The sequence below is a fragment of the Phocoena phocoena genome, chromosome 7 (genome assembly GCF_963924675.1).
Source record: "Phocoena phocoena chromosome 7, mPhoPho1.1, whole genome shotgun sequence".
Classification (NCBI taxonomy): domain Eukaryota; kingdom Metazoa; phylum Chordata; class Mammalia; order Artiodactyla; family Phocoenidae; genus Phocoena; species Phocoena phocoena.
The window spans coordinates 112,505,717-112,519,888 of NC_089225.1; the positions used below are offsets into that span (position 1 = coordinate 112,505,717).

Here is a 14,172-nt window from a genome sequence, read left to right on the forward strand (position 1 = left end):
ATCCCGTCACCTGAGGGCGCGCAGCCGTGGCCCCGCCTCCCAGCGGAGCGCCACTGAAGCGCGAGGATTGGCTGGGAGTGCGCACCTCAGCCAATCCGGACTCGCCCCGGCCCTCGCGGCCCCGCCTCCTCCCGGTGGCGCTCCTGACAGTGACATGCTCTGCCGGTTGGGGCTGCGCCCTGGGCGGCCGGGCTGGGACGGGTTGGGATGGAGGCGGCAGGGCCGCGGAGCAGGGACGCGCGGGGGCGAGCGGCGAATCAGCCTGGTAGCCGAGCAGAGAAGAGCCCGCCGGAGAGGTGCGCTCCTTGAGCGGAAGGCAGGGGAAGCCGTCGGCGCCCTCCTCCAGGAAGCCCTCCAGGCGCCGCGTGGCGAGGTCTGAGGGTGGCGGCCGGTCGGTGGTCACTCCCCGAGGAAGGGGGCGGCCAGCTGGTGGTCACTTTCCAGGGGAGGGGTCCTTCCAGGGGAGGGGTCCTTCCAGGAGAGGGGCCGCCAGCAGGCCGGTCTCTCGCGGGCATGAGGGTCCGCGCGGGGACGCAGCGCCGCCCGGCTGTCCGCGCGGGAGGCCTAAAGCAGGGATGAGCGCTGGGAGGATGAGCGCTGGGAGGACGAGCGGATGCGAGGCGTGGCCTGCGAAGGGCTCCGGGGAGGTGACGCTTGGGCTAAAACCTGAGTGACATCCAGGTGTGAGCCGCACAAGTTCTGGGAGCGAGCGCGCGGGGAAGAGGAAACCGCAGCAAAGGCCCCGAGGGCAGGAACGAGCCCTTGGGGTCCAGGGCAGCGAGGACTGCGGAGCGGAGGGGCTTGGGGCAGCTGTCCGCGAGCAGAGCCGCAGAGCCCAGGAAGGACTTGGGGTGTCCTGGAGGTTTGAGAGGGGAGTGACGTCATTTAATTATATTACAAATTACTACTTTACATTTTAAAGGAATCCTTCTGGCTGCTTTGTAGGGAGTAGGGGTTGCAGGAAGCAGGGAAGCCAGTTGGGAACCTTTTGTCACAATCGAGGAGGGAGAGGCGGTGTGGACGGCAGTGGTGGCAGGGGTGGCGGGAGAAGGGTTTGTACTGAGAATAAACCCGGCGGTTGCTGAAGCGTCCTCCGAGTAGGGGAGAGGTAGGGTTAAGAAGGATGCCCCGAGGCTGCTGGCCTGAGCACCTGGCAGAGTGGGGGTGAAGACAGGGGGGCACTGCAGCCCACAGAGCTGTTCCAGCCTGCTGGGACCTTCCCCTGGGCGGGGGAAATGCATCTTTGTTTGTTTGTGAGTCTTCACCCTCAATCCAGGACTTTGTTAAATACTTTCTGGGTAGGAGGGGTAATCCTCTCTACCTGAGTATGAGGAACGGGTGTGTGTCTTTAAAATGTGGGTCCAGCCCTAAATCTGCCATGTCTTTCATTAGGTCTCATTTGCTTGGAACTGAGAAAAGGGAGCTGGGAAAATGTACCGAGTGGAGAAGAGATTCGTGATGCCTTTTTCTTTTTGGTTATGAACCTAATAAAGTTTAGCTTTCCCGTGCAATATTGATAGCACTTTAAAGAAGTAACAAATAATGGGGCAGAGAAATCTCTGAAGTGTTCTGAAATTCAAGCCTTGAATTAACTCAGCCAAGCAGGAGATTGAAGAGCTGTGGTCACTAGTAGTTTGAGTAATTGTGGAATACTTATCATTGGAAGTGAGAGCAGAGTTAGGGGCACATGCAGATTTAAGACTCAACAGGTTCCAGGGATTCCTAATACCCGGGTGGCCAAGGATGGCTGCTCAGACTTCCCAAGCCCCAGAGCCTTGTGCTTGGGCATCTTAGAGACAAGATGCTGCATTAAAACACTCCATGGGGGGGACTTCCCTGGTGGTCCAGTGGTTAAGAGTCCTCACTGCCATTGCAGTGGCCATGGGTTTGATCCCTGGTCGGGGAACTAAGATCCCACATGCTGCAAGGCGCGGCCAAAAAAAAAACACTCCATGGGTTAAAGAACCTGTGTTTTAACAGCCGCCATTGGTAATTGTGTTTGAATTTTCATGTGGATTGGTTTAAATGCTATTGCTGATTTTAAAGTCAGGTAAAATAATTAATGGTATCTGGCAGGATTGCCTACCATGACATATTCCTGAAAGTTTCTGAAAGTTTTTGTTACTGGTAAAAAGATATACGGATAAGTTTCACTTAGGGATCTTTCAGGGGCTGTGCACTTTCTGTGACATTTGTCACCTTATAAGTCAAGCCCCTACTCTGCGCCAGCCGTTGTCCTCAGTGTTGGCGACAGAGCTGGGAGGAAAACGGGAGCTTGCGGAGCTGCTGTTCTGTTACTTTCTGTTGAGACAGAGAATAAACAAGGAGCAAGTCTAGTGTGTTAGATGATGGGGTGCCTTGGAGAAACGGGGTGCCAGGGGGCACAGCCCTGGGGAGGAGGGCATGGGTGGCTGCAATTTTATTTAGAGCCCAGTTTGCCTCACAAGAAGGTCAAGTTGGAGCAAAGACCTAAAAAGTAAGGTGGGGGTGTCAGTGTGGTCATTCTAGGCAAAGAAAACGGAAAGTGCAAAGGGAGGAGAAGCAAGCCTGCACAGGCCCCCCACCCCACAGAGGAGACTGCATCTCAGGGAAGCGGGCGGGGGGGAGCAGTGGGCGCCTAGATCACCCGAGCCTCACGCCATCGCAGGCACTGCAGGGAAATAAAGGAAAACTACTGGTGAAGTGGTGAAGTTGAAAAACCAGGGAAAAAGCCCTGAGGAATGTGCGGCTCCCTGGGACTGCAAGGTTCCCCTGCTTCCCTCAGGAGGAAGGTCGGAGTCAGGTAGGTAGCCCAGGCCCAGCGGACCACCCCTCCTACCAAGCGGTGGAAAAAAGTTTTGAAAGTCCAAAGGGACAATTTCCTAACAGTGATAAAGGAAACTAGCAAATACTATTGATAGATGGTTGGAAAACATGTATACATTTTCCATAAGTAATGAAGATGTGGAAATTTCTGAGCTTGTAGAATCTGGCACATGTAAATGCAGAGAAGCACCCCAACCTTGAATTATTTGCTCCTGTTGCTACGATAGACAGGGTGCAGCTGTGCTTCCAGATTTCACCTTCTTTTCCCTAATAGGCACGTCTTTATTTTCTCTCCAGCAGGAAAGTGTATATGGACTATAATGCAACCACCCCCCTGGAGCCAGAAGTCATCCAGGCCATGACTGAAGCCATGCAGGAAGCCTGGGGAAATCCCAGCAGCCCTTACCCGGCAGGTAATTCTAGAAGACACACACAGATCAGAGACGTGGGGGGCAGAGGTACTCTTAGAGAAATTAGAGAATCCCACATGGGATGACTCGATTTTGAATAGATTTTCTGTTAACTGCAAATCTTTAGCTGTAATTTTGGGTAGTTTTTTCCTGAGAAGTCCAAATTTGAGCCTTGTTGATACCATAATCTTTCATCTTTAACATACTCTCCTGTCTTCCTTTCCCAGATGAAAAAGCTGTCTTATTAAGAATTGTTTGTAGTGACAGTACCTATTAAAACCCTGTCACGTATCTGTCTCAGTCCACTATTACAAAATTTGCAAAATAGATCTTTTACAACATCAGGATCACATAGAATCCTGGTCTTTTTTTAAAAATAAAAATTACTGTCAAATTCTTCAATTATAAATATTCTTATATGTTTCTCGTTTATTCTTGTTTTAATGTAGAGCATTAAACTGGAGGTCTTGGAAAAGAATTTGCTTCAAATCAGGAGTTACGTGGCAGAGTCACGTTGTGTCTTTCAGACAGTGAGCTGAAGCTGTGTCTTCTTATTTAATGCTTTATCAGGGATAATGAAGATAAACTATCTTAACTGTGGATCACTGATGAACTAAAATAACTTTGAGACTACTGCTACGCCCTAGGATTTAGCAATGCCTGTGTACAAATTTATAGACTTTTGTGGGTTTTCATGTCGGTTTGCTTATTCAAAACTTCACAGCTTGATAACTAAAAGCTTTTGCAAAATCAGATACTAGTCATTCATTAACTGTGTTGTTGGTTTATCTTATACATGTATTCTGGCTAATCTTCTGGACGTTGCCTTGTAGCTAATCTTTCCTCTAGTGAAACTGAAGTTTCTGACGCATAAAACTGGAGAATCCAGAGAACAGTCAAGTGCTAATAAAAAGCATTTATCATGAAGAAATTTAGGAATAACCCTCAGGGAGAAATAACCCTTCTAGACCTGATGAAGCCTGTCTGTCTGTGGATTGCATGTTGCCTTGACAGCCTTTGTTTCCACAAATTAAGAACCATAACTAAAAATGCATTGCAGTAATTCTCTGTTGACACTCAGGTAGAAATGGAAAAGAAAAAAAAAAAAAGGAAAGAAAGAAAAAATCACCTGTATGATAGAATGGTTTAATTATTTTCACAATATTATGATTTAATAATGATAATAATCCCTTGGAGGGTAATCTGTTTTAAGGCCAATATTAAGGCGGTATGGGCAGAGTTTAGAAACCCGAGATGTTTTTTACTACCTCGTTTATAGCCTCAGTGTCCATCAGTCACGGATGGATCACATAAGTGGGCAGAGGCCCTGGCGTGAGTTCTGGTCACCCTTAAAGCAATGGTGTGGACTGTATTGACGACCTAGGAGGAGAGTTGCAGTATTTGGCCCAAGTGGAAAATGCACGTTATAAATGTGCAGTGTGATTGATTCCCCTGCCCACCACCCAAGAAAAAATTATATAGAGCAAGTATGGCAGATGTATAGTTTTGCTGTGAGAAACTCCCAAATAACTGTAGATTAAACAGCTTGAAATTTATTTCTCTCACGGTCCAGGGCCCATGTGGCTGCTCAGCCACTACCAGAGATGCAGCTCCTTCTATCTTAGAACTTCTTCCATCTTTAACATGCACCTGCCCCTTGGGGTCAAGATGGCTCCCGCAGTTCAAGCCATCATGTAAGCAGTCCAGCCTGTGGGACGGAGAGAAAGAGGAGGAGAAAGGGCTGCCTGAGTCCTTCAGAGACCCTTCTGGAAGTTGCAAGTACCACTCTGGCCTATAACCCATTGCCAGAGGTTGGTCCCATGGCCACGCGTTGGCATTTCGGTTGCAGTGGAAGTTGGGAAATGGGCTCTAAATTCTTAACTCATCTAAGACTTTCTTCATTTAAATGTGGCCTTAATTAAGATGTGTTCCAGCTGAAAATGCCTCCGTGGTAGGGAGGGAGAGTGGCAGCAAGGGCGGCCCCAACACAGATGGGACGCGCACCAGATGCTCCCACCGCAGTTATCTTGGAGTAGCGGCATGGCAGGAGGTTTTGAGTATTTTCTTTTTGTATCATGGTATTTAATTCCTCTACAATCAGCATGCCTAGTGTAATGAGAAGAAAACTTTACTAAAGCCAAGCTTTTGTCTCTTCAGAACTCTTTCTTAGCTGACACGGCAGTACACACGCCGTGCTATGACGTTCCCTGGCTCACCCCCCAGCGCTGGTGGGTGCCTCTGGCTGTGGAAATGCGGGGAGGGTGTCACTGTGTGTACAGTGAGTTAGGTTGACGGTGCTCTCGCACGCACCCACTTTTCTTATTAGTGAGAACCTGCATGGTGGGTGGGGATCGGGGCTCAGGTTCACAGCTGAGGGCATCCGCTCTCAGAGTGGGCCAGCGGCCTGCAGCATCTCGGGCTGGTCCCCAGATGGAACCCAGCTCTCCTAGCCCTGGGTTCTGGGGTTTTCCCACCATCACCCCTCCTGCTGCTGTCAGGGATTCCCTAGGGCCTTTTCCCCAGGTGTCTGGGGCTCACCTTCAAGGGCTCTGGTCCTCCCCCATGAGCCGTCCACTCAACTTGCCTGGAGGGCGCTTACTCTGTGCCTGGTGGGTGGGACAGCCAACAGGCAAAGGTCCTGCTCTTGTGAGGGGCGGCAGGCAGGGCAGTTACAGATGCAGGTGTGTGAGGTGGACAAGGCCCTGTGGGGAGCAGTGAAGCCGATGAAGGGCACACAGTTCTGGGGGAGGGGCCCCGCTTCACGGAGGATGACCCTACTCTCGGATGACATACGTTTGCAGACATGAGGAGGGGACACCTGGGGAGGCACTGCAGGCAGAGGGCTGTGGGTGACAGCAGGGGGTTCGGGGGTCCCAGGGGTTTGGGGGCAGTGCCACGCTGGGCTGTGGAGGCCACTGTGAGGTGAGGGCTGGCTCTCTTGGGCCTGGAGTGGAGTGCGTCTGGAGGGCCTGAGCAGAGGGGTAACATAACTGAGGTCACTCACGGGACCCCACACTCTGGAAACGTATTAAGGACCCCAAAGAGCCTCTGCTTATGCATGCTTTGTCTGTAGATATTTGCCATATCAGAACTTAACACTAAAACACTTTAAATAGTTACATATCTATTCATTAAAGGTAACAATAATAAATTCATAACATGTTAACTTTTTTTTTATGAAAAAGAAACTATCTTTTCCAAAGCAGAACAAATTTAGTGAGAAGAACGGCACTGTTGTACATGTTTGAAAATCTTCAAGGTCTGGATAAATAGAAGACGTTTGGGTCCCATACCTGGCTCTGTATCCAGTCCATTGCAATATTCACATCACGTAGCCTCTGGAGGGCTTCCTTATATACCTGTGAGAAAATGGGTGTAAAAAAGGCAAATGATGTCTCAGTATTATTATGAAAATAGTTTTGACTTTCTGGACCCCCAGAGTTCCCCACACCACACTTTGAACACAGGTGATTTAACCAATATTGGTTGAGTACCTACTGTGTGCCGAGCATTGTTCCCGGTGAGGGAAAAGCACAGAGCACAAAGAATTGTTGGGTTTTCAAGGCATTACTTTGGCCACTTTGTGGAGAATGGACCACAGTGGGGTCCGTGGAGTTGGGGTCATGCCAGGGGAATATCCCAGCAGTGGCCTTGACTCAGCTGGTGGCTGGGACAGGGGGAGGTGGGGTTGGATTCTGGATATTTTTGACGGCACATCCTACAGGATTTGATAATGGGTTGGGTGATGGGGTAGGAGAAAGACGGGCTTTCACCCTGGTCCCCTGGAAGGACTGAGATGCCATTTACTTACTGAGAAAGGAAAGGCTGGGAGCCTTTGAGAAAGGAGCCAGTTTGAGGGGAGGGAGGCAGGCATTCAGCTTTGTTTGTTTGTTTTTGTTTTTAAATTTATTATTTATTATTTTTGGCTGCATTGGGTCTTCGTTGCTGCGCACGGGCTTTCTCTAGTTGCGGCGAGCGGGGGCTACTCTTCGTTGCGGTGCGCGGGCTTCTCATCGCGGTGGCTTCTCTTGTTGCAGAGCACGGGCTCTAGGCGTGCACGCTTCAGTAGTTGTGGCACGTGGGCTCAGTAGTTGTGGCACGTGGGCTCAGTAGTTGTGGCGCACGGGCTTAGTTGCTCAGCGGCGTGTGGGATCTTCCCGGACCAGGGCTTGAACCCGTGTCCCCTGCCTTGGCAGGCAGGTTCTTAACCACTGCACCACCAGGGAAGCCCCCAGACATCCAGCTTTGAATGTGTGTAGTTTCAGATGCCTGTTGGACATCCAGGTAGGGTGAGTGGCGTCCAGAACAAGGTCTGGGTTGGCATTTTGGGCGTGTGTTGATGTACAAGTTGTGGACATCACCTTCTTTTTTCTTGGGTAAACACTGTTTACCCTAAACACCTAGGAGCAGAACGGCAGGGTCAGATGGGAGGTGTAAGTTTGACTTAGTAAGGAACTGCTGTGCTATCTCCAAAGTGCTTGTACCAGTTTGTTTCCACTGATGTGATTGAGAGTTTCGTTTTCTCCACATCCTCCTGAGCACTTGGACTGGCCAGTCTCTTCATTTTAACTGTTCCAATAGGTACATCACAGTGGTGAGGTAGCCCCCCGAATCCTTGTGTAGAAGGGTCTCCAAGACTTGTCGATAAGTGGAAAGGGAAGTTTTTACAAACCAGTTTGTAGATTATGAAACCCATTTTTGAAAAGGAAAAAGAAAACCCTGTGAAATGCTTATATGAAGGTCTACAGGCGCATCGAAACAGGCTCTGGGGGCTACATGCCACATGGGCCACCCGATTGTCTTGGGAAGGGCAGTGGGGCATGGGCAGGGGACCTGCTGCTGTGGGATCAGCCCAGCATCCCCTCAGAGGGGGCTTCTCAGCAGAATCCTGGAAGAAGAGTGGGCCGTGAGCTGGTGGACGGGCTTTGAGCGGCACTCAGGAGGAGCTAACAGTGGACCAGGCCAGGGTCCTGCCCAAACTGATTGACATTTACTGCAGTCTTTTAAAGTATCACTGGTTGAAAGGACTGGGTTTCCTAGACACCCCAGACCTTCATTGCTTGTAATTAGAACCTACGCAATAGTCTTAAGGAGCGTGTGGATTACTTTGTATATTTATTTTTACCACATCTTTTTACATTTCTATTTTTACGTATGTTTTATTATTTATTTGTTTATTTTAGTGGTACCTGCTCAAAAAAGTTTTTTTATAAATAGAACTGAATAGTCAAAAACGTTTGGAGTCTACTGGTCTACAGACTCAAAATGGCCATCAAAATTCTCAGAATTCCCATCCCAGAGCATCTCCTTCTCTGCCGCATGAAGTTTGGTTCCTGTTTTCCTGCTCTCCAGTGAAACTGGGAGTAGCTGGGCTCCTAGCAGCTGTTTGAAAGCAAACGTGTCCCTGAGGCGGTGACCTTTCTCATTACCTAGGGGACTGGCAGTATGACATATGGCATTGGGCTTTGTGTCGAGGAGTCACAAGTTCTATTTTTGCTTATTTTTGTTGTTTTGCAGCGTGATCTTAAGCAAATTATCCCATCCTTTCATTCTCCTGTCTTGACAGATGGGAAGCAAGGCAGATGGCCACAGCTTCCCCTCTTCCGTAGCATCCGGTAAGAAGAAAACCATGTCTCAGGAACTTTAGGGTTCCCAGGCATCCTCCCATATTTGTCTCTGGCTCTTACTAAGTTACTGAAATCTCAGTAGTTTTCCCTGATTTGCTGACATCTTACAGCTGCCCCTTCGCCGAGTGATTTCTGGTTGTAGCTCACGTTAGTGGAGCGCGTTTTGTCTTAGAACTGCCCACTCAGATCTCTCACTCCTTCATGTCTGGTTGTTCTTTTAAACATGTGTTGATTGGACTTGGTGAAGCAAAGTTAATGAATTTCCACTTTGGTCCCTCAAGGTAGGAAGGCCAAGGAGATTATCAACGCAGCTCGGGAAAACCTTGCCAAGATGATAGGTGGGAGGCCTCAGGATATGATCTTCACTTCCGGGGGCACAGAGGTAAACAGTCTCAACAGTCTCATGTTTTTTTAGCTGTAAGTTATTTTTTTTTAAAAGTAGAAGGTGGCTGCCTCTTGGTATTATTGTTTTTTAAAGAAAGAGTAATGCTTTGTCCTTGATATAATTAGCCAACATTTATCCTAGAAGTGAATTCCAGGGGGCTGATAGGATATTTGTTACATAACGTATAAATTAATTTGCTTTGCATTGCTATTTCAATAAAGAGTTTCCCCTTCGTTTTGGCCTGTAATCATTCCTTTGAATCCCACTAACTTGCTTACCTTGTTAAGAGTGTGAGGTTTCCGATCAGAATGGCCATCATCAAAACATCTACAAATAATAAATGCAGAGAGGGTGTGGAGAAGAGAGGACCCTTCTGCACTGTTGGTAGGAATGTAAATTGGTGCAGCCACTATGGAGAACAGTATGGAGGTTCCTTAAAAAACTAAAAATAGAACTGCTGTATGACCCAGCAATCCCACTCCTGGGCATACATCTGGAAAAGACAAAAACTCTAATTCGAAAAGATACATGCACCCCAGTGTTGATAGCAGCACTATTTACAATAACCAAGACATGGGAACAACCTGAATGTCCATGGACAGATGAATGGATCAAGATGTGGTGTAAATATATATACACAATGGAATACTACTCAGCCATAAACAAAGAATGAAATAATGCCATTTGCAGCAACATGGATGGACCTGGAGACTGTCATACTGACTGAAGTAAGTCAGACAGAAAGACAAATATAATGTGATATCACTTATATGTGGAACCTTAAAAAAATGATATAAATGAACTTATTTACAAAACAAATAGACTCACAGACACAGCAAACAAACTAAGGGTTATCAAAGGGGAAACGGGGGAGAGATAAATTAGGAGTTTGGGATTAACAGGTACACACTACTTATATAAAATAGACAACCAACAAGGACCTACTCTACAGCACAGGGAACTATGTTCAGTATCTGGTAATAATGTGTAATGGAAGAGAATCTGAAAAAGAACATATATATAATGGAATCACTTTGCTGTACACCTGAAACTAACACAACATTGTAAATCCACTCTACTTCAATTTAAAAAAAAAAAAAAAGAGTTTGAGGTTTGACCCGATTTCAAAGGTACTTCTTTTTAAATTGATAGAAGATACTCAGTGACAGCGTGATGATGTCAAGGTCTCTACTCAGTTAGTAATTCTCACCATCTCATTTTCTTATTGGAGAAGAAGGTCATCCACAGGTGATGTGACTGTCTACATAAAAAACCAAGAGTATCTGCAGCTAGATTATTAGAGTTAGTAAGTAAATTCAGCAAAGTTATTAGATAAAAAAATCAATTGTATTTTTATGTACCAGCAACAAACAGGTATTTACCAGAGCACCAAAAAATATCAAATACTTAGGAAATAAATCTAGTAAAAAAGCTTTTGTAAGACACCCGCACACACACGTTGGGAAAGGAATAGAAACATTACTGAGAGCCTTCAAAGAAGTTCTAAACAAATGCAGCATATACCATGTTCACAGATGGGAAGACTCAGTATGATAAATATGTCAGCTCTTTCCAGATTGATCTGTAGATTCAAAGCAACTTCAGTCAAAATTCTGACTCTTTTCTGAGGGAATCTCGCAAACTAATTTATATGGAAATACACAATGCCAAGAATAGCCAAATCTTCTTCAAGATTAAGAACACCGTGAATTGTTCTACTAATTAAGGCAGCCGGTCTTAGGGCAGGAGAGACACGAGGCCCGAAACAGGGCCATACCTGGATGGGTCCTTGTCACGTGACAAGGCCTGGCCTTTGTGATGTTGAAGAGATGGATTTCTTAGATAAAATACAGAAAACTTTAATCATAAAAGAAAAGGTCGATAAATTCTACCACCACCACCACCACTAAACAATTTGTAGTTCATCAGAGAACCCTGAAGGAAATCAGAAGACCAGCCTGACAGTGGGCGAAGATGGTAGAAAAATGGGCGAGAAAAGTGAATATGCACTTCACAGAGAAACCCATGTGGTTTCTACGTGGGAGAAGGTACTCAGCCTCATTAAGTGATCAGAATACAAGGGTAAGCAACAACATGGGTTGCCTCTGCCCACCCATCAGGATGGTAACAATTAAGAAGTCCAACGACAAGAAGTATTGACAAAGGATGCACAGCAGTGAGCACGCACGGTGCTGACAGGAGTGTAGGCTGGAAACCGTTCTGGAAGGTGGGTTGGCATCACCTCGTGAAGTCGAGGCCATGCCACCCCATCAGCCAGCAGCTCCTCTCAGGTACGTACCATAGAAGAAGGGGGCACGTGGGCAGCGGGGGCAGGCAGGAGAGACTGGCGACAGCACAGATGTCCCTGCAAAGAGCAGGGACCGATATTCACACCTCCGATGCAGTCCCGGGTGGAAGGGTACCACACAGTCCGCTGCAGCAGCGCGGAGGGATCGTGAGTGTGGAGCGGCGGGCGTCAGCCAGAGGCTATGCTGAGCCGGGCCCGGGCCGAGCCAAGCTGACCAGAGGGGAGGGGAGCTGCCGCCAGGCCCCTGGGCACCGCCCACCCCCCAGGACCAGACTCCTGGTGCCCCGCAAGGGGCCGCCCCTGCTGCCCTGTGGGCCGTCCTGGTCTTGCCTGGGGCCAGGTGCTGAGGAGCCTGGTGGCCTGGGGGCACGTGGTACGTTTTTAGTTGTGACTGACCGGTTCCGACAGAGGCTGCTGTGCTCCCAGTGCCACCTGGGCGCTCAGTGTGGAGTCCTGTGCCCTTTGGTACCTGCAGGTGGAGGCGGCACATGGGAGGGGCCCAGGCACCTTCGTCGCGTTCACGGTGGGTTGGCTCAGCTTCGACCTGAGGTGTGCGGCCCCCGAAGGCCCTCATTTCCGGACCAGGAGTCGCTGTGTTTTCTGCAAGGGAGTGACCTGGGGCTTTAAAGGGCCATCCACCTTCAGAGGGACACATCCAGCCTTCCATCCTGGCCGTCTCCTCCCTTTCATCTGGTTTGCTGCGTCTCAGACCTGGGTGAGCCCTGCCGTCGGCCGCCTGGTCCTCCATCAGGGCCACCTGTTGGACTCTCAGTGCCTTTCCAGTCCTCTGAGCACCCCGCTGACCGTGTGTGGGTTCCTCAGCACCCGACAAACAGCAGCCACCGCCTTCCCGCTGGGCGACGCCTTCAGACACAGGAACAGGTTGGATCTTCAGTTGAGAAAAAAATTAATTCAGTTCAATTCCATTCATTTGAAGGTCAAAAAGAGGCAAAATTAGCAAAATCACTTAGGGATCCTTACCTAGGAAGGAAAAGCATAAAGAAAAGCAAGGAAATGATTACCATGCAAATCAGGGTGGAGGTTAGCTGGCATGGGGGTGGGGCAGTGATTGAGGGCGGGTGTGAGGTGTTCCCTGGTGTGGGTCCTGTTTTCGTCTTGACCCAGGTCACGGTTACTCGGGCCTTCACTGTCATACTTCCTCATGAAACTTACATTTCTGTTTTATACACTTTTCTGTGTGTATGTTGCATTTAGCAGTAAGAGAAAAGGTCCTTAAGAACAAAAATCTCCCACGCATCCCCTCAGTTATCCACTTCCTCTCCCTACAGGAGACCAGTATTGTTAGTTTCTGTCGAGTCCTGCAGAGATAGCCTTTGCCTTAAAAACAGATTAAGTGTGTAGATTTATATATTTTCTCCTTCCCTTTCTACCTCTTCAGGGATTTGGGGGATGTATAAGCAAATGTGTGTGTTTCTCGCCCTTTTTATACACATGGTATGATGCTGCATATAACGTTCGCTACCTTTTCTCATTTAACACGTGCCTTTGAGATCTGTGGCATCAGCCCTTAGGGCGTTCCCTCTGTGCTTTTACATCTGCTTGGTGTCCACTGAACAAGTCCCCTTATGGATAGACGTTGAAGGGTTTCCTGAGGTTTTGCTGTTACGTCATTGCACACTTGACCAGTAACCGTTTACATCCATCATTTTGCTTCTGCACAAGTGTAGCTGTAGGATCAAGTCCAAGAGCTAGACTTCCTGGGTCAGAGGGCCTGTTTGATAGATATGCCAGATGGCCCTCAACAGAGGTTGTGCCAGCTCACATTCCCACCAGCGATGGGTGCCTGGGCAAAATATTCTTTTCGACAGATTTAGAAAATTTTTTAAATGCATAATGTTGGTTAACAAAAAGCCTGCATAATCCACCGGAAACGAATTCTGATACTTTTGAACGTTGAAAACCCCCAAATCTTTGTAGTTCGGCCTTTCAGAAGGTGCAGCCCGGGAGCTGGTTCCTTGGAGACCGTTTCTCTGTTCGGTTGTGTTCTTTTCACGTGTTAGCTACAAAGGAAACTACAAATGACAGAGATTGCTACTCTGAGTCTCCCCTAAGCATGGTTTTCGTAAGTGGTTTTTCTGCTCTGTCTCTGCAGTCAAATAATTTAGTAATCCATTCTGTGGTGAAACATTTCCACAAAATCCATGCCGCAGTGGGGGACACGGCCGAGCGTCCCAGCCCAGTGGAGGGGGCCCTGCCTCACATCGTCACCTGCACCGTGGAACACGACTCCGTCCGCCTGCCCCTGGAGCACCTGGTGGAAGAACAAGTGGCAGGTGAGTGGGCAGCCGGCTGAGGTGCGGCGACCCGGGGGGGCCGGGGGAATCATTCACCCTCTGGCGCTTGGGCTGCCTGGCTGTGCCCAGTGGCGAAGGTTCCTTCCAGAAGGTTACGAGGCCTGTCCTTCCAGATTTTCCCTGGCGGAGAAATCAATCACCAGTGCATGGAACTGGTCGTTTATCACCGCAAGAGACGTCAGGCTCTTGTACCTGATACATACGTGCATACTTAATAGCATGCCTATAAATGCTAACCCGTGCTTTTCGTTGTTTGATTTTAATGATTGAATCTTGGCTTGCACTCCCTCTGGTAGAAAGAAAGTGGATCCAGTAGACATCA

At 48.4% G+C, this 14,172-nt stretch overlaps 1 protein-coding gene across 1 annotated transcript in view; it reads left to right on the forward strand.

Moving 5' to 3' along the window:
- The first annotated feature begins 207 nt into the window (after positions 1–207).
- Positions 208–14,172, forward strand: part of SCLY (selenocysteine lyase) — a 28,197-nt gene continuing 14,232 nt past the window's right edge. Inside the window, exons 1-4 of the mRNA XM_065880689.1 lie at positions 208–296; positions 3,103–3,218; positions 9,124–9,224; positions 13,649–13,829. Coding sequence (XP_065736761.1) covers positions 208–296; positions 3,103–3,218; positions 9,124–9,224; positions 13,649–13,829 — 487 coding nt within the window. The remainder of the gene's footprint in view (positions 297–3,102; positions 3,219–9,123; positions 9,225–13,648; positions 13,830–14,172) is intronic.